This window comes from Egretta garzetta, unplaced genomic scaffold (genome assembly GCF_000687185.1).
Source record: "Egretta garzetta isolate BGI_Z169 unplaced genomic scaffold, ASM68718v1 scaffold69, whole genome shotgun sequence".
NCBI classification, from domain to species: domain Eukaryota; kingdom Metazoa; phylum Chordata; class Aves; order Pelecaniformes; family Ardeidae; genus Egretta; species Egretta garzetta.
Genome location: NW_009260790.1, coordinates 2,839,571 through 2,858,752, shown reverse-complemented (window position 1 = coordinate 2,858,752; position 19,182 = coordinate 2,839,571). Strand labels below are relative to the sequence as shown.

Below are 19,182 nucleotides of genomic sequence, written 5' to 3'. Positions count from 1 at the left end.
GGGCGGCCGGGCCCCGGGCAGGGGGGGTTGGGGTGGGCCTGGGGTGGTTTTGCCTGAACAAGGGATATCAGCATTGCAAGAGCAGAAGCTGAACCCCCCTCATTTTTAGGGGGGCTTGGGGTATGTTGAGGACCCCACCTCACCTGCCCACCGCTGGGCTGGGGGCCAGGGAGAGAGGAAGGTTCCCGTCCCCTCCAGCTCCAAATGCAGCTTTGGCCACCCCGGAATTAACACGCACAGGCATGAACCAGGAGTTTGGTATTTATTTTATAGGATTTTTTTTTCCTTGTAACCAGAGAACAACTGTAACCCGTTTTCATGGAGAAGCTCCCGCACGCCCCTCTGCGCAGAGACGCCCGGGGGGTACGCGACCGATGGGTCGAGGGACGAAGGATGCACAGCTCTAGGGGCGGCATGGCCCAGGATGGACGGATGGACAGACGGACGCGGGATGGGAGACCAGAGCGGTGTAGGGGGAGGCAGAGAGCAGAGCTGGAAGGGTCGGTGGGCTTGGTTTTGGCACTAAAAGAGGAAAATGGAGATAATCCGCTGGAACCCAGAGGAGTGCGAATGCTTCTGGCTCTGGCTGCGGGTGTTTCCCAGGGTCCCTGCTGAAGCGGATTAGGTTTCCGAAGCCTTTGATGGTCCAAAATCCAGCGCCAGTAAGCATGTGTACCGCTCGGTCTGCTTACAGACACCCAGGACAGACTGCCAGCCACAGGGGAAAATCGATTTCCATCTCGACTCCGGAGCAAGCGTGGGAGCTGGTTCATCCTTCGTCCTTTCCTCACCAGAGATCAAACAGCATCATCAGTTAAGTCTTTTTTTTTTCTTTAAAAGAAGCTAATATACAGAATATAAAGCACAATATTTACAACAGTACGGTAAACAGGTTCATTTCCACATTGATCAGTAGTCTGGTTTAATGTGTATAAAAGAAATTCTTACATGACCTAAGAGGAACTGACAAGAAGTGACACAGCATGGGGAAGGAGCCATCAATACCCTCCACTTAAACACATTAAATAATAAATAATCATTTTTGGCAGAACTTCACTGCATACACTGTAGCCGCGGGTGCGGTGTTTTAAGGACTGCATCGCATGTAATAAATAATCATTTTTGGCAGAACTTCACTGCACTTCACTCTGTTGGTGAAACCACGTCACGCAAGAAGTGTGTCTAGTGACCAAGCTTTTAATCATCCTCAACACCAATAAAAAAGGGATTTTAGGATCTCAGGTGAAATCCGTGCAGGGATTGTCAGTTTGGGCAGCCACAGGCTTGTGGCACAGTGCTACCAGGGTGTTCTGCCGTGGAAATGACACAGGTTTGAAGCCACCCCAGCGATTTTTTTAAACATTAATACAATTATTTCCTCCAAAGATGGAGCCAGCCAGACCCACAAGCACCACCTTTGCTTACACAAGTGCTTCACTGTTGGAGTGCCTCAAATTAGGAGGGAATCGTGATTTCTAGAAGCATCAAATACCCCACTTCTTAAACAGAATTTGTTGCTTCTTCAAAAGAGAAGCTTTGAAAGGCTCCCGCAGGTGCGGAAGGGTCTTAAGACACTGAACCACACACAAAAACAGACAAAAAGAAATAATCAAGTGTTTCTTCACTACTCTGCCAAAGACTTGGGTTCAAGCCTTCGGGGTTTTCCTCTCCAGAAACGGGTTGGCAAGGGACTGAACTGAGAATCTGGCAGGTAGTGTTTCTAGTTCACCTCTAAACCCAGCGCTATTAACACCAGGATACGACGTGTTGCCATGATTGGCAATTTCTCATTTAGATCTTAAACTGACAGAGGTTACGTTCTACTACAAGCTTAAAAATCAAGAATCTGGGTGACTTAACACCGAAGGCAAACATTTTTAAAACCTGCGTGTTCCCCTGCAACCAAGTCCTGGACCAGTGCAAAAGAATAGAACACCAGAAATCCTGAAGCAATATGTGGAAAATCCTGATCGGGGTATTATTATACCACGGAAGCACTATCATTTCTTAATTTTGCTGTGATAAACCATGCTTTAAACATTCAGCTCTAAAATGAAGCGCTCAAACGTGAAACACAGTCAGAGACTTCCCAGTACTGCAATTCTCTTCCTCGCATGCTCCAACACAAACATTCTTCTACATTATTCCAAAGCCAAGGGAAACATAAGGAAATAGCTGCTTTACAGAGACCGCAGCGCTGTGGCAAGGCTGTGAGCACCCACCGATCGCCGTGGCTTTTCCTCAGCCAACCTTGGACCCAACTTGTATTTTTGCTGGCAGGAATGGTTATGCAAAAAAAAAAAATAATCTCGTATTAGCAGCTTTAGATCTATATTCAGGCACGAGTCTGATCTATTATTTTGTTTCATCATGTTAATTCCAATTTATACTGGTGTAGACAAACACAATTTATCTTCCAACCAGGTAGAACACAAAACCCACTTTGGGGCAGATTTTAACAGTACTGTGCTGCAGTCGCCCCTGGTATTTAGGGGAGCAAACGAGGTCCTGACCCTCGCCAGCAGAATGCCTCGCAATCAGGGGAAGAAAAAACACCAACAGGGGCAACAGCAGTAATTCTGCAGTCACAGAGAAGTTGTTAACCTGTTTTCCTTCCCCCCTCTCTTGCTCTGAGGGAGCGATGGGCGAGTGCTTCACAGCCACACGTGTTAGATGGTTTCCATGTTGTCGCTTGAAACCGTTCGAGAATTTGGAGTCCCGTCGGAGCAGAAGATACTTTACAAGGGAATAATTGCATTTGCTAACAGAATTCTGTTTGCACTTTAAAAACCTCTAATAAAAATAGAATATATACTGTGTTTTTTATAAATAGATTACACATTTAGCTTAGATAAGTTTCATTACATTCCCCCCCTCCCCCCGACACTTTTTTTTTCTAAAGACTTTTGTTTCTTTGTTGTGTGAACTAATATGAGTAATTACTAAGTCTTTGAAAAAACGTTGGTACCACATTATTCTTTGGACGTTTTTGAACATGCATCCACAAAAGCAACTGCCACTTGTTTACTGAAAACATTTTTTGTACAAACCCATTTTAGGAATTTGATCTATTATCACACTGCTAACAAGCAAAAAAATTTGCTTCCTTGAAATCCCCTTTTAAAAAATGAGAAACAATGAGGAGGATTTTCTGATTGTAAGTCTAAAAAAGTGTCAATATGACACCGCATTAAGAATAGAAAACAAAAATAAAGTATTTACAGCTTTACAAAGGAAAAAGAAAGAGGTCATCAAAATCATTTCCAGCATTTTCACAATTTTCTTCTGGCAAGCTTTTGATCTGGTTTCTACAGAGTGGTTAAACGCAAACAGAACAGGACCACTGTCAGCTAACTCAGCAGCATCGCTTGAAACTGAACCAAAGACCTCTGAGGGAAACTATCAAGGACCAACCCTCCTAACTCCCGAAAGGTCGATCCACTGAGTCCTACACAGCCTAAATGAAAATAAAACCCCAATCCCAACTACGAAAACACCTTTTCTTCTTTAAAAATGGATTACATATGGTTATAAGAAACAGACACCAATAACCATGGTAATTTACAGTCATACACATCACCATCGTACACATTATTTCTATACCCTCTACTATAGACCCACATCCCTTACACTTACCAACAAAAACATATTACAGATGCTCCTCATAATTATGGCTACGAGATAAACTGTAGGTTACAGCTAGCTTGTTTCGACAGCTCAATTTCTGCTTCCTCACTTGGCGCTCACTGTCAAACCGAGGATATTCTTTCCTACCCTCAACATACCAGCTACTAGTTTCAAGAACACTCAGTCTTTTCCCTACTAAGACAACTGAGTTTTAGAGAAAAAGGAAAAAAAAAAAAAAAAAGAGAACCCAAAACAGCAGCTAAGCCGGACGGCGGATAAAATTGCTCAGTTTCTCCAGTACCAAAGAGCATTTCATAATTGAGAGCTGAACGACAGCCTCCGACAAGGCTGATTCACTGTGCAAGTAGATTGCTTAACAACGCCTCCACCAAAGTCACTAAAGCATTACAGACATTCAGCTTTGGCAGATGGTTTCTCAGCCTCGTGAGAAACTACATATTAGCAGCTGAAGTTCATACAGGCTTGAAAACCTTAAGAGTACTTTATTGAAAACATGCAGTCCCAGCCCCCTCAAAAAAATATCACATCTCTTGCCCTACCCACCCACCCCAACTTGCAGCCCTAGTGAACATGGCATTTACCACTTTGGCCACCTAAGAAATAATACGAACGAGCACTTTGGAATAAGGTTTCTTTTCCAGAGAAAAGTTATCTATGTCTATATGATGAAACAGGCTTTGAAAAAGCCCCTAACCCACACCACAAGAACCAAGAAGTTGCTAGCTCCCCTATGAATAACTGCACTGAGTATTTCAATCGGTAAGCAAACCAAAAGAATATCCTTGGATCCATTTTCTTGGACAGAAGCCACTGATTGTGGATCATGGCCTCCGCACTGTGGATCCAGATGGATCATCCCAGTGTTCCTCCCCACTCTGAAAAACACAGGGAGCCCATTGGGTTAACGTGGCCTAAAAGCACCAGCGTGTCCAAGCAGGAGACGGATCTGAACAGCGATGAAACTCCAGGCAGCAACACAGGAAACTCAAATTGGGAAGACATTACTGTACCCGCCGTTGCAGTGTGAGCAGAAACCCCCTGAGGTCCTGCCCCTCTGCATAGCTGTGCAAGACGGAGAGGCATTTCTGCCCAGGAACGCGCCATCTGCCGAGACTTGTGCTCTTTTCGGAAGAAAGCAACGCTGATCTATACTGGCTGTATGCGTACAATGCAACCCCACCGATTTCAGATCAACACTTAAGAGAGGCTTGGAAACAATACTCAGGAAGCTACAAAGATTGGCCAGCTTACCTTTACGTAACACTGAGGGGGTGCTTAAATCGGGTATTTCCCTGTCCAGTCCTAGCACTACTCCTACACAGCAATTTCTAAGCTTCCTGGCAGAAAAAAAAATACATTTGGTATTTACTCCAAGTCTTGCAACTGCTAGTGAACTACACAGTTACCTTTAGGCAGTATTAACTACACTTTCAATCTTGGTCTAAAAAACAAACAAAAAAATTATTGGCTGAGGTTTATACCCTGTTTTTACCTGGCTGAGGTGCTACAATTCCCGTTAATAACCATGAACAGCTTGATGATGCCAGAGTTTCCTCAAATACCACCAAGTCATCTGACTTTTGATGCTGCTTTCTCCTCTGTAAAAATATAGAAAGATTGACAAAGCCTAGGTCTTCTCACTTTCTCACAGAGAAAGCACATGGCTGTTCTTCCCTAATTCTAGGGCAGCAGTAGTTTGGGATTCATTTTACTATGCCCTAAAAAGGATTACAGTATTTTCTGATGTTCAGCTTTTCCGAAAAACAGTGGTCTGGAACTCTCCCAGTGTCACATCTCAAGCCTACATCTATGCCACTGCATGTCAGTTTATCCTGATGCTTCATCTATCCCACTCTAAACATCATGAAAGCAGCATAAAATGGAGTTATCTCCCTGTCAGCAAAGTAATATCTGCAAACACTATGGTTCAAAAAAAAAAAAAAATCCTGAAAAAAGAAAACACAAAACGACACGGGAACTGAAGGGCTGATTCCCCTCTTAATCCAATCACTGGAAACAAAGGCATTGTAATACGACATTCCTCCTCAAAGAAGCTCTACAGATAACGAACATGTGCAAATGTGGTTTTAGCTTTCCTTTCCCCAAGAGATAACTGTAGCTCAGCAGGGACCAAACATTCCATATAAATAAGGCGAGCTTTTTTTTTTTTTTTTTTTTTGCATAGTAGTTTATCAGTGATAGTCCCACCCCACTGAACCCTCCTTTGTCCACCTGCTTTGCCACCGAGCTGAGACCTGCGTTGTCCGATTCTGGAGTCTAGCAGAAAGCTTGTACAAATCTCAAAGGCTCCTTCACCCAAAAACATGGAATGAAGAATTCCTTTTAATATTGTATAACTGCTTAATCTTAAAAGCTGTCTTCTAAACCCATTATTATTTTCAAATGTTTACAGTTCAATTTAGAGGCATTCTTTTTTGTGCCAGACATTGGTAATTGTACCGTAATTGTGCTGGGTTCACTTCTCATTTTGCCAGTGTTCCTTTTGCCAATCAGTGCAGCAGTTCAATAAAACCGTAAGCTTATTGAAATACCCAGAGCCTTTGCAGCACCATTTTCTGCTGCTACCAGATTTTTTTTAAATAATATTTTTTTATAAAAACACCTGCTATTAATATTCCACTGGAGCTCAAAGTGGCTCAGCTTGGGGCAAAGGCACAATTAAAACACCATGTTTTCTTACAGGACTCTGCATTTATGATTTGTATAACAATAGAAATTTACAGCACCAATCCTTGGGTGGGGTGGGGATGCGTGTAGGAATGAGTCCTTAGAAACCCTGTGCAAGGGCTTACAAGTCTTTTTTTGTTTTTTCCCCCCATCAGTGTACTGTTTTTTTATCTTTTCTTGTGTCTTCCCTTTCACTGGAAAGCTCCAGCTACGTATCAGCTGACCATGGGCTCCACATCCGTCTCTCTGTCCAACTCATCCTGAATTTCATCTGTGTTTCCTGAGTCACTGCTGGCTACAGAACTGGGAGATGGAGAATTCCTGTAGAAAAAATTCAGAGAAAAGTTTAGACAAAAAAATTAACTATCAGTGACAGAAGGAAAAAAAAAAAGATACCTTTAAAGAAAATGGTTGCTTTCACTTCCCAAAACAATTTAAAATGTCCTTTATTAACATTAAACTTTGGGTTAACAGTAAATATCAGTAGTAAAGTTAAGCATGTGTGCTGCCACCCCACCACTGCCTATGCAGACAAAGGCTGCCCTAGGTTTATGGATAGGAGATGCAATCTAAGTCCAATGAACATACTACAGAGGCTCTCATCATCCATAATAAGCACAGTCTTGAAAACTGGAAAAAAAAAAAAATCATCATCAACTTCTTTTAAGCCAGGATCTTTACAGGGCCAAGCAAGAGAAGAAAAAAATCCCTCACACTATAGGATTCTTAACGCACGAGAAGATTAAAACACAAGGTCTTTGTGCAAGTCCATAGTCAAGATTTAATTTGGGGGTTGGTTTGTTTGTTTGAAGAGTTCTAGGTCTATAACACTAAGACTAAGAGTCTGTCCGAGTTAGAAGAGAGGCAAGTCCATTTACACAGTCCCATTGGTGACATTCCGAGTTTTACTAATAGGTGCTGAATCCTTAAAAGCGTTACTGTGTGTAGGAACTTATACACTGTTACAGGGTTCCTTTTGAGACTGGTATTTGACCCTGAACAAAACAAGATTATCTGGAGGACAAAGCTTTAGGACAAAATGATACTACTGCCTTTAGACAACTTGGCAGGAAACAAGAGCAAAATAAATTCTTGAAGCACCCCAGGCAGAATGGTAATATCTTATTACCTGTCAGCTGAGCCTTTGATAAGCCTACGACAGGTTTCCATTTGTACATCCAGGCCCCTTTTCATACTACACATTTCCATATATTCATGAAGGTGGCGATTCATGTCACTCTTGGCTGTGGCCAATTCCAGCTGTAAGAAATAAGAGAAAATAATCAGCCTAAGGCAAGTTGCTAGCAGCTTCTCCCAGCTTTGCTCAATTTTACATACTGCTGGGGATGCTAAAGCTGCCCAGAGCCAATGCAAAACACCCGCACAATATATGCTTAACCTCAGTGCTGTATACTGCCAGTGTATTCATCAGCTTATGAAGTATATTTTAATCAGAGCTCCACACTGTTTTTAAACAGCCCTCAAGTTTTTTCTGCTGCCTGGCATCTTGTTTGTCAACATGCAGTAATGAGTGAAAGCATATTCTAGGCAGGGCAAAGACTTTGAGAAGCTACAGCTGTTGTGTCTGGCAACCTCTGAGGCCGCATCTTGTAAAGCATTTCCCAGTGTGACAAATAGGGGAAAGAATAATAATGCATTTTACTCTTCTTGTTCCAAAGGTTCTCTTTCCACCAGCCACAGATTTATGCTTACTCCATAATAAGGCTGTACAGAGAACGGTATTTAGAAAAAACCCACAAGTGTATGTCAAAGGAAAATGCCTTTGCATTCTTAGATGTACAGACATTCCACATTCCCTCTGTGGGTATACTGGACCAGAACACCGCGCCTGGTTTTCTCCATTAGAAACAATTAATATTGTCATGAACAACTTCCTTACCTCTATCTGCCCTATTGTTTCTTGGTATTCCTTGTCTCTCGTTTTAAAGAAAGACTCTGTTTCGTGGATCAAGTTTCCCAGGTTTTCTTCCTGTGGGGGAAAGGAGAACACAAAGAATTAGCAAGAAACTAACAAGGAATTCAGTAGTAGACTGAAGATTTTCTTATTTAACCTCACTCAAAACTGCAGGTTGTTATGATCTTCCATGCAAAGATTTTTTTAAATACATTTTTACATAGGCAAGTAATAGCCTGCTTCTTAAAACTGACGTACCAGGAAACACATTTTTGTACCACGATCACGGCTTTGTACAGACAAAGATAAAGGAACCTACAGACCAAGGCTCCAGCAATTAAACACAGATACCTGATGCATGCCAAAGAACCAAACCTATGGATTTTCCTGAACCTTTCACAGTCTGATCACGCTTATAGATAGACTGTAATTGCTCTCCAGCCATGAAACAATTTTTTCTTGCATTGACCACACCACTGCTTAGAGCTTTGCACCGGAATTCTCATTTTCCAATTATATATTATTACTCTGAAGTCCTTTCAGTCCCCATTACCTCACACGTATGCTCTGCACGCCTTGTTTCCTATTGAAATTCTTCCCTCAACTGCTGGATAAAGCAAGCTCACTCCAGCACACTACTGATGAAAATATCACGCGTTAAGAACACATGCTGTCCCAAAGGAAACACCCTGCCAGACAACAGCTCCTGTATCATCATTGCTTTAGACTGACAGTAGAGTCCGGGCTACGAAACTCATAGCACTATTTCACACTGTTACCAAGAGACTAAAACAATGTAATTATTCTCTCTTTCATGCTATTACCTACCTCCTTTTTCCAGAAAAAAAAATTATCATCAATTTAATTCAACTGCACTGATGAGCATTAGTTACGTTCCCATCCTTTGGCCACGTCTGCCGCAGCTTTATCGGGATCATACCTGCTACGAACATCAGGCTAACCAGCCCATAGTTACAAGAATCATCCCACTTATCCTTTTATATGCAGAAGTGCTTTAAGGAGGAAGGTCATAAAAGAAGGTGGCTAGGGCGCCGCGTAAGAACTTGAAAGGAATAAAGCCAGCGGAAGGAAGATTCAGGCATGTAAAGCGCTATGTTAAAGACCAGGCACAGATGGAGCAGTCTTTATTCTGAATCTCCATCTACAAGACAAATCTACCCTTTCCTTGTATAATTTTCATTTAGAAGGATTTAAGCTTCTTAAAACCTTTAGAGTTCTCGCACAGAAGGTCTGAGTTCGGCAATATTCCTCTGATAGCTGTGCTTATACACGCACACATGGGTATATGCAAATAAATCTGTCACTAATTCCAGCACATGGCTACACATTATCACTCTGCCACTCTCCCTGCTCAAAAGACGACATGTAGCTAAGTACGCTGCTTTCTGCAGTCCCAGCACTTCTGAGTAATCTCCGCAGTTTCAGAGTATGCCAGATGATACACAAATGGGAAGATGTAAATTAACACACCCCTGACAGTCCACACAAGACAACGTTCAGGAGACTGCTGCCTCAGCACCTTTACACTACAGCGGTGATGGAAGAGGGCAGGATTATTTCTTACCTACCGCTATCGTGCTACCCAATAATGAAATAATAGCGTCACGTTTAAGACTACCCACACAAAGCCAGACCTTGCAATTCCTATCTCTCTTTAGGCCTGCCTAAAAAGGCTCGGGAGCCACTGAATGAGGCAGCATGCAGCCATTAGCTTACTTTGTGTGGGATCTTAAGGATTAAAAGCAAGCTGTTTATCATCCACCAGTACCACGAGATTCCTATTGACTGGGAAGATGGAAGCACGAGATTCACAGGTTCAGAAGATCCCTGGGGCTTTACACAGTCCTGCAACCTCAGCATCTTTGTGACAGGCTGGATGTACTTTAACATATTCCACAGACCATACTGAGTTTATTTTTCTCCCCACTAGAATAACTGTGCAGTATCACCCCCCACACTATGTGTACTATTTTGACAATTAAAGTGTGAATGATAATCTACAGAGAACATGAGACATGGTGTGGAAGGTATAGGGCTTCAGATAACCAACTGCTTAGGGTGATGGATTGTGTGATGCTCCTATAACAGCTAGATGCATTGGATTTTTTTGACACTTGCTTGATACTTTTAAATACTCAGTTTGAAAGAGCAGAAGAAATGAAGTTTGACAAATAAATTGATTGCACAGACTGAAAAGCAACCATAGAGAGAAAGCACTAAGAGGATTTTAAAATCAAAGCAAGTTTGCGTGGCAAACTAGATCACCAGTCAAATATCCAAAGGCTCAAATGGCTAAAAGAGCAGTGAGGGATACAGTTTCTGCAGAGAATAGTTTGAGAAAATAATAAAATAAACTCACCTCTCCTTGGAGGTCAATTGAAGGATTGCAATTTGTGAAGTCTTCCCAAAGAAGCAATGTTTCCTCATTCTCCTCCCACGTTAAACTATCACAGTCGTCATCAAAATCGAATGTCTCGCGCCTATTAAGATAACAGGAAAAGCATTAGCGAAAACTACTCCAGCCCCACTCCCTCAGTTCTTCAATTAATCTTCTAGAAAAAAGGGGGCTATGAGAACTGAAAGAAGGAGACAATGCAGCAGTTGAAACTCCCCACAGTTTTTACAAACAGGCTTTACCACTGTCAGAGTCCCTCGCTCCTGGGCTCTTTGCCACCCCAAAGCAGAATAAAAAGATCCTTGTTAGTATTCCTGGTTCAAGTACACAGTCCTAGCTCTGTCCTCCAGATGGTGCTGCACATTAGTTTCCCCTGTTTGCAAAACCACAAAAACGTTTTAAACTATTCTTTTCATACATGGGAAAATAAGCCCAAACACAGTTTGCGGAATTTTACAAGAAACAGCCACTAGAAGACTCCCTGCTGATTTCCATGTTGACATTCAGCCAATATTTTCCCTGCAGCACTTCAAAACATTATTTTCAAAAGTAACAACTATGAAAAAACTGAACCCCAAAATTATGTGCAGGTGAGCATAAATACTTATCGTTGACTTGAACAGCAAAGATACTACTACAGCCACTTCAGACTGAGAACAAACAGTGGCAAGAGTGGCCTTTAACACTGTTATTTGGTCAAGCTCCTTTAGTACCGTCGGTTGTGCAATAAAGGAAAGTTTCAGAAGTCCCTTCTGGTTTGAACAGCAGCAGAGCGAAACACTAGTAGCTGCTTCTTGTCCTCGTTAAGGAGGCCTGACAAAAATCTGAAATTGCTCCCAGAAGCCATCTGCTAATTTCAGACTGATGCATTTTTGTTGCTTTAGTTCACTTCCTTTTAAGCAGATAACATCTCGGTCCGGAAGCTGAGTCCAGTACTGTCTTTAGGAGGCTGAAGAGCTTGGCCAAAGAGACAGGCTATTTGCCTATACTCAGCATGACTTTAAAGGATAATTTTACAAAACCCCAATAAGCTCGGACATACATGATTGTGCCTTTTGCAATTCAGCTTCTTCAAATCAGTTTCTTTTTGCAAGTTATCTTTGCCAGAGAGCACAAAGGCTCCCAGTCCTGACTGCTGCTTACTGCAGACATACATGCTGTTCAAAGCTGACATTTTACTACTAGACACCTAAAGATTAAGTTCATTACAGATAAAATGCAAGTTGCTTTGTTTCTGTTAATGAGGCAAACTGTTCAGCTATTTGCAAGGTATTATTTTCTACTCCACAAAGCCCCCAAACCCGGACGTCCTTAGAAATGTACCATCTCCAATCAGCCGCTAACACTGCTCTAGATCAACCCAATTTGAATGCATCCACAAGATTCCTACAGCACTTTCTCCCACCAGGAGATAAGAATTTCGTTAACAGTACCAATAAAAACTGGGTATCACAAGACAGGTTTAAGAACAAAACTAAAAACTAAATGTATTACAAACCTCGCAGCTGAATTTTAGCCTCTTGCTTTTGTAAAAAATCCACACATTATCTGCTGTCACACTGAATTCTAGCAGTGGAGAAGTCAAAAATCTGTATTTATCACACTGAATGTTAATAACGGCCTAAGGACATCTGAAACAAGAGTCCTAACAGGAGGAGTTACCTACACCTTTTGCACAAAACATGCCCTCCTATATGTCAAATTCAGGCAGGCAGAAAGACACACAGCCCCTGAAAACAGAACTTTTGGCAACAGCTGACAACAGAAGAGGAGCTAATGCTTCTCAGACAATTTCTTGTACTCCTACGTATTAAACACTGTCCTACATTGTGTGGGAAAGCACTGGGAATTCTTCCCTCTGCAGTCATTGCAGAAGTTGGCAAAGACACCCATATTCAAATGCTAGGAAAGTCAGAGCTACAGCACTTGCTGGGACTTTCCTCCACCAAAAGAAAATGGCAGAGACCCTTCAAAAGCCTCACCAGGCTATGGTGATCTCCAGCATTTCTAGAACAGGGGAAGAGAACAGCAGGGCATATTGCCAGCTGGCTTTCTCAACTGCTTTGTGTAGCATCAAGGTGCTGAGTGTCTCTTTTCAGCTGCTATAAGCTTCCTAACACTCCAGTCTGGAGTGAAGCTTTAGGGAAAATAAGTTGCAATTCTTCCAGTTTGGGAAACCAGACTTTGCAGCAAGTCTTACAACACCGACAGTCTTGGAATCTATAAACTGTTGTCCACTGCTAGAACAGTGGACAGATCCACCCCTACCATTTGCCTGCAGCCGAACTGAAAAATCATGCAAAATACTAGAGAAGTTTGTATCCATTTTGAACTGAGCTTTCAGTGACGTTGCCAAATTCTGTCCAGCCCAAGCGGCAGCAAGGTTCTTTCCAAAACTCTAGAAATCTAATGCTCAGCCAAACATACAGAACAGACTCAAGGTTTGTACTTTTTTTGTTGTTGCATGTTTCTTCTTTTGCTACTGTTATAACAGCATATAGTAGTAAAACTAGATATTTGGGGGTTTTATATTCTGTATAGTTAACCCTACTTAAGGGAGGAACAAAAACCAGTTAATTTTATTTAAACTTCCAGAAAACCTTCAGGTATGTACCATGCTGGCAGCTCAGGTGTTCTGGGACTAGGCATTTCAGAATAAGTTTTCCCCACATCATCCAAGATACTCACAGCTGATTAAACATACGCTTCATTTCATCCGTGATGTTCAAAGAACAGCTGACCTCATCGTCAGAGAACCTGCCATTGTCTCCATCCTGTTCAGAGAGGTCATCATCAGATGTGAGCTTGCGTTCTTTCTTCTTGGAAGTCACCTTAATTGGAGAGAAGAGCAGTAACTAGAAGGTTCAGATGAAGCGCTGTGCCGTAAGGGGCGGAAATAAAGAAGGAGAGGCATTAGGTTTGAGGGAATATAACTGTTCAGCAGTTCCCAGGCAATTGAGGGATCGCTCTTATTCAAGACAGGAGTTGCATCTGTTAATGAGTGGTGCACACAGAGCACAAGGAAGCAGTTCAGAACGGCGAGGAGCAAAGCAAGCTGCAGGCTGCCAGCGCTCTACAGATGTTCGTCTGTTCACTGACACCAGCCTATGACCCTACCAGAGAACATGCAGAGGTTAGAATGATATAGGGGAAAAGCGTAAGCTGGCAGGAGTGCCCAGGCAGCAGGCTTGAGAGCAATGACAGAACTCTCCCTCTCCTGCCACCACCACAGGCTGTTGCTCCCAGCGTTGAACCACCACAAAAGAGTAGAGGGGAAGCCTTTCTAGATAGCCTTTATTTCAGAGTCATCCCACCCCATTGGCAGAGGCAGACTGCTAGTCTTCAGGTTGACAGAAGAAGGGTTAACAGAATCATGAAAATGCCTGGACAACCTCAAAGAAATGAAATTCAATTCATAGATGTGCAGAGAACTCAAATGATAGCCCTGCAAAGGGTGCAGAGGATCACTTCTTCATCTGAGGACTGTGAACATAAAAGATATTCACAGATGGTGCCACAGAGTCACAAACACCCAGTCCGCTCCCAACCTACTGTAGTTTTTCCTCTACTTGGCATATAAGCCGTCCTTTATTGGTATTGTTCTCCATGCCCATCATTTTAACCACTGCATGCTTCACCAAAAGTGCACTCTGCCGTTAACTTTGAGCAGAAAGACACAGCAATTCTACTCAAAGACGAGAAGGAACCACTAGCACAATAAGGACATTTGAGTCTTTTGGGATACAGAAGAAAAAAACCCCATCAAACATTTAGGCAACTTCACTATAGCCAGAAAGCACAACCTGCAGAGACCACAAGGATCTTTTCCTGTGGTTTTGTACAGCATTTAGCACACTACATGGCATCGCTATACAGAGAAAAGCATCAGAGTTATTGAAAGACTGAACAACACACATTCAGACCAAAGTAGAAGGAAGCTGGGTTAATCACAGTTGAAATTGCAGTTACGACAGAAGATCAACTGCAATAGGAGTTACAGGTTTGCTCCATGCAGAGCTGTAACTCCTTGCTTTTGGAGCAAATTGAATGACTTTCCTACTAGCACCAAGGAGCCACAACAGGTCAAGGAAAGCAACTTGAGTTTCTAGTCTCACAGAGCAGTCATAGCTCACCACCACAGAAGCGTTATTTCTGGCCACAGAGCTTCAGCCAGAAATAAGAACATTTAGATGACGGTTCTACAAACTTAAAACCTCTCACTTGTGAAGGGAATAAATGTGAGGAAGCCATTTAGACAAACCTAGACCCTGTAACGCTTTTTTTCCCTGCATTCATTGTAGACTAGCATCAAACTAACAGCATGTCTTAAAGGTCATCCTGAGACTTCTTTTTTTAAACTCTCTAAATGTTGTGCTCTTAGTACTACAGCAGCTTCTGCAGAAGAGTGCTACACTTCAAGACTAAGAAAGAAGAAAATACGTCTACATAGAGAAATGTCAAGAAAAGGAAAATGACCTGGACCACACTCCTTAACACTGCTCCCTCTTGTCCTACCCTATGGAAAATTCATGACCTAATCACCTGGAATATCTTGGAAACGTCTTCAGAGTTGCGCTGCTGCGCTACATCACACAGCTTGGCTGTGATATCGATTCGCCGACAGATGTCCATGTCCACCTTCATGGCCTTTTCTTGAATCTTTGTGTCCAGGTCTGTCATGGGCTGCAGGAAGGACAGTAGTGATTATCTTCTATTATTATACAGTTCAGGAAAGAAGAGATACCCCACAGTATCTCTCTAACCCCAGGGCATACCATTCTTAAACAATATTACATCTTGTTCGCCAGGAAAGGCAGTACACGCACAGTCTAAATAGACTAGACAGCTAACAATTAACATTCATACCTGATTCTAATAAAATTTCAACTCACTGATTTGCCACCAAAAAACCTATACCCACCCCAAAACAACTGCTACATGTGGCAACAGTAAATTTTTATTGGGTCAATAAAGCTTAAAAAATGGAGGAGAAAACCCCTGTTGAGCACGTGCAGAATAGAATGAAATCTAAAACCTGTGAGTATGCAAAACGGTGCCTGCAAGGAGAAGTTGCTTTTAAAACAGAATCCAGGCTACGCAGCAACTTCATACATACTGAAGAGGTATATGTGAGATCATAAAATCAAGACCGGATCTAAAGAGATCCATGAAAGTATGTGACACAGAAAATATTCCTCATTGGCATTAACCTGGCTTCCAGCCTAGCAAAAATTCTACATGAAAAATATTTTGTCTTGCTTCACTCTGAGCAGTAATTATAAACATAATTTATAAAAGATACTCCCACTCAGACAGTACAGCTGGCTCCTTATGAAGAAACGTTGTTCCATAAAAAGCATATTTTCCAGCCTAGACGAGACTTACTCTGTTGGAAAGTACCACTTCAATGGCTAGGCAATGCTTCCACTTTGACCAGAAAAGCAGAAAAACTCTTTGCACAGCTTTCTTAAATACCGAACCTCCTTTTCCAAGAAGAAAGCTTTAGGTTTGGATTTTTTTTTTTTTTTTTTTTAAAATTATTAGAGAAGAGTTCTTCTCCAGCCCCTGCCAGCTGCCTTTGCACAATTTAGAGATTTTTGTTTTCCAAACACATTGAGAAAAAGAAATCTCTAAACGCTGACACACTCCAAACACAATCTTATCAAGTGAATAGGTACCAGCGATTCTTATCCACAGGAAAGCAAGAGTCAACATTTTGCATTTCTCTGCTCTAAATATTTACACAGTGGGATTCAAAACAAGCATTTCCTTAGGCTCTCTCATACTTTACAGAGTTCCCAACACCCAAAGCACACTTTCTCTCAAGTTGAGGAGGATGTTTGCATTCACCAGCACCCTTTTATACACACCAAGCAACGTTTCTTCCTCAGCAGAAAAGTCATCACAGTGATGGAGCCCTAACAAGTTTCTCCCTTTCACACTGTCTCTAACCAAGCATGCCTATTCTCCCTTAAACACCACGAGAAGAGACAGCTAACTGCTGAATTTCACATGAACAGATCTAGCAGCCCTGAGAGAATGTATTCGACACCAGGGAGCAGGTTCTGCAAGCTTGTATAAGGACAGAAGGAAGCGGTTCTACACAAAATTGCAGTATAAATAAGCATAATTGGACATATTCATTAGACAACTGGCATCAGCACTACTTCAGTCTTACAGAGAAAGGCACCTTAATGTTCACCTGGCTTAAGTTTCTAGGTATCTGCACGAGTACATGCTCTCAGTATGTCTGAATGTAAGAAAATTATCCAGTCATAGTCCCCCAGCTTTGAAGGAAAGTCAGTATCTAATGAGACATGACGAAATTGCTGAGAAAGCAAGTATTTTAAAAAAAATAAAAATAGTTCGAAGCAGCACTGAAGACAAAGCCAGATACCTGAACCAGTGACAGGGGGCTAGTCTCTTCAGAGCTTTCATAAAGGGAGTTGGGAAACACATACGGCGTGTTCCTTTTTGAATGTGACTTTCTTGCATGATTCAGAGCAAAATCCCCCGTTAGCAGTATGTGGTGCTGCATGGTGCTGCACCCTTTACCCTAACCTGCGAGTTCTCCAACATTGTTTTCCACGGCTGCAGATCTGAATGCCGGCACTGCCAGCTGTGGAGTATGGGGAAGGGAGGGAAGAGTCCGGGTTATGGGCTAAGCAGCAAGTTAATGCATCTCTACACAGACCAGACAGGAAGCAGGGGGAAGGGTGATCTGTCTGATGCATTAGATCATAACGGCAGCCATAATGCTAACTACAAAGCAGCACTCACTAAGACCATAACCTTTTTATGAATGAAGCCATTTGCATGACACACACATTTCACAAAGGCAGTGGGAGCTGGCCACTCCGCTCTCCAGTGTACTTACATCACTCATCAGACCCTTAAAGACCACAAGTTCTGCTTTCAGTCTCTCAATCTTTTCATTTAACTCCTCCTGGAGAGCTTCCGCTTCCTGCGCCTCCTGCGAGAGAAAGCACACAAAGAACTCAGAGAGGTAACAGGCCAACATATGCTTCCCCACTTAACCTGAGCAGGGCTGATAAGGCACGGTCACCACCCCCACATTTCACTTTGTCACAAACTTCAGCACCTTCCTGCTTCAGCTTCCAAACATGAACACTATTCTCTAGCACACAGCAATGCAGTCAGCTGCTCTAGCTAGAAGAAAGTTTAATTAAACAAATTCAAGTAATTACTAGCACAATAAAAGGTGCAGAGAAAACCTATACCTTTCAATACACGCTATTCAAAACTTACCTCTCGCAAGGTTTCTACAATAGATTCCAGACTCATTCTTCTCGTCAGTTCCTCTTCCCATCTGAAAGACAAGATTTGCAGGAGAAGTGTTAACCATGGAGAAAAGTAATTTCCTCCCGCCCCCCAAAATCACAAGTCTTCCCTAGCTGTAGGATGATGACAGTTATTTGAAATGTAAAGCAGATGGTCCCCCTCACTTGTACACCCTCACACCAGTGACATGAAGTCTGCAAGAGAATAAAAGCTAAAGCCACTTTCACTGGGATCAGCACTCTTCCTGATCCCCTATGCAATATTTGGTTGCAAATAAAGTGGGAAATCTTCAGTGCAAAAAAAACCCAAAAAACACCAAAAAACCCAGTTAAAGGTAAGTTATCCAAATCAGCTGTCTATTTATCTGTTCGGTCCAATCAATTCATAAATTCACATGCCTTCTGCATCAAAATCCTTGGCAATCTACATGCCTCAGTCATTTCCCAGCACTAACAATTGCAAGCAGAGCACTCGGACAAGCATCCCCGAGTGCAGGGTATTCTACTGCTGCAGTACTGAAAGGGTAGACGAAAAGGAATTATGGTTACAAACGGTATAATTAAACCTCATACTACAAGCATCCTTATGTTTGACTTCATTATTGGATTAAGGGTAAAAATATCCAGCAGTTTCTCTTTCTAAGCACTGTAACCCTTTAAAGAGCAAAACCCAGTATTTGACAGTACTAACTCAAAAGTGAAGATTCTTGAAAACGTGATGATACACATACATGTGGATATAGTTTGAGTTTGGGCGGGAGGGAGAAAGTAAAATGTGTGCCACTTTTTGAATGGGCAGTAGTGTCACACAAGACTTTCCCAGTCTATTATCATAGCAGGAATTACACCCCTGGAAAAGAAACTTTGGATACCACAAGACTAAAAGCAATCCCGTGAATGTAATCTCTGAGTACCATCATGATCATTTCTGTTGCCATGCGAGGCTTTTTATAGTTGAACTGAAAATGGCAAACCACGGGCCCAGAAATCTATTAAATCAAAGCATTCTTGAAAATGCATGGTTAAATCTGCCAAAATGCATTGTTCCATCCTATTTTCATAACCACAAAGGAGATGTGGCGATGGCTAGCTTGCGGGATATTCCCATCGAGGCAGCTGATTTGATGCATGCATAATCACTATGCTACTCAAGACATCTCTGCATTCAACTTGCAAATTTAATCCCATCTGAAACAGAAGGCAGGGTGGACTGT

General features: G+C 42.2%; 1 protein-coding gene across 1 annotated transcript; it reads right to left on the bottom strand.

Annotated features, from left to right (window-relative positions):
• Positions 1-4,223: 4,223 nt before the first annotated feature.
• IFFO2 (intermediate filament family orphan 2) lies at positions 4,224-17,991 on the bottom strand. The gene is made up of 8 exons (XM_035901891.1): positions 17,937-17,991; positions 17,545-17,640; positions 15,210-15,350; positions 13,356-13,498; positions 10,632-10,752; positions 8,237-8,326; positions 7,466-7,596; positions 4,224-6,657 (listed from the first exon to the last, which is right to left on the bottom strand). The coding sequence occupies exons 1-8, from the start codon at positions 17,970-17,972 to the stop codon at positions 6,552-6,554; spliced, it is 864 nt and encodes a 287-aa protein (XP_035757784.1). The 5' UTR covers positions 17,973-17,991; the 3' UTR covers positions 4,224-6,551.
• Between the last annotated feature and the right edge of the window lie 1,191 nt (positions 17,992-19,182).

Excerpts from the sequence above, each read along its gene's own strand:
- IFFO2 (XM_035901891.1), bottom strand. The coding sequence starts at position 17,972 with ATGAGTCTGGAATCTATTGTAGAAACCTTGCGAGAG. Across the intron at positions 13,499-15,209 it reads ACGTTTCCAAGATATTCCAG|GTGACTTCCAAGAAGAAAGA; the intron begins GTGATTAGGTCA and ends TCTCCAATTAAG. Across the intron at positions 6,658-7,465 it reads ATCAAAGGCTCAGCTGACAG|GAATTCTCCATCTCCCAGTT; the intron begins GTAATAAGATAT and ends TTTTTTCTACAG.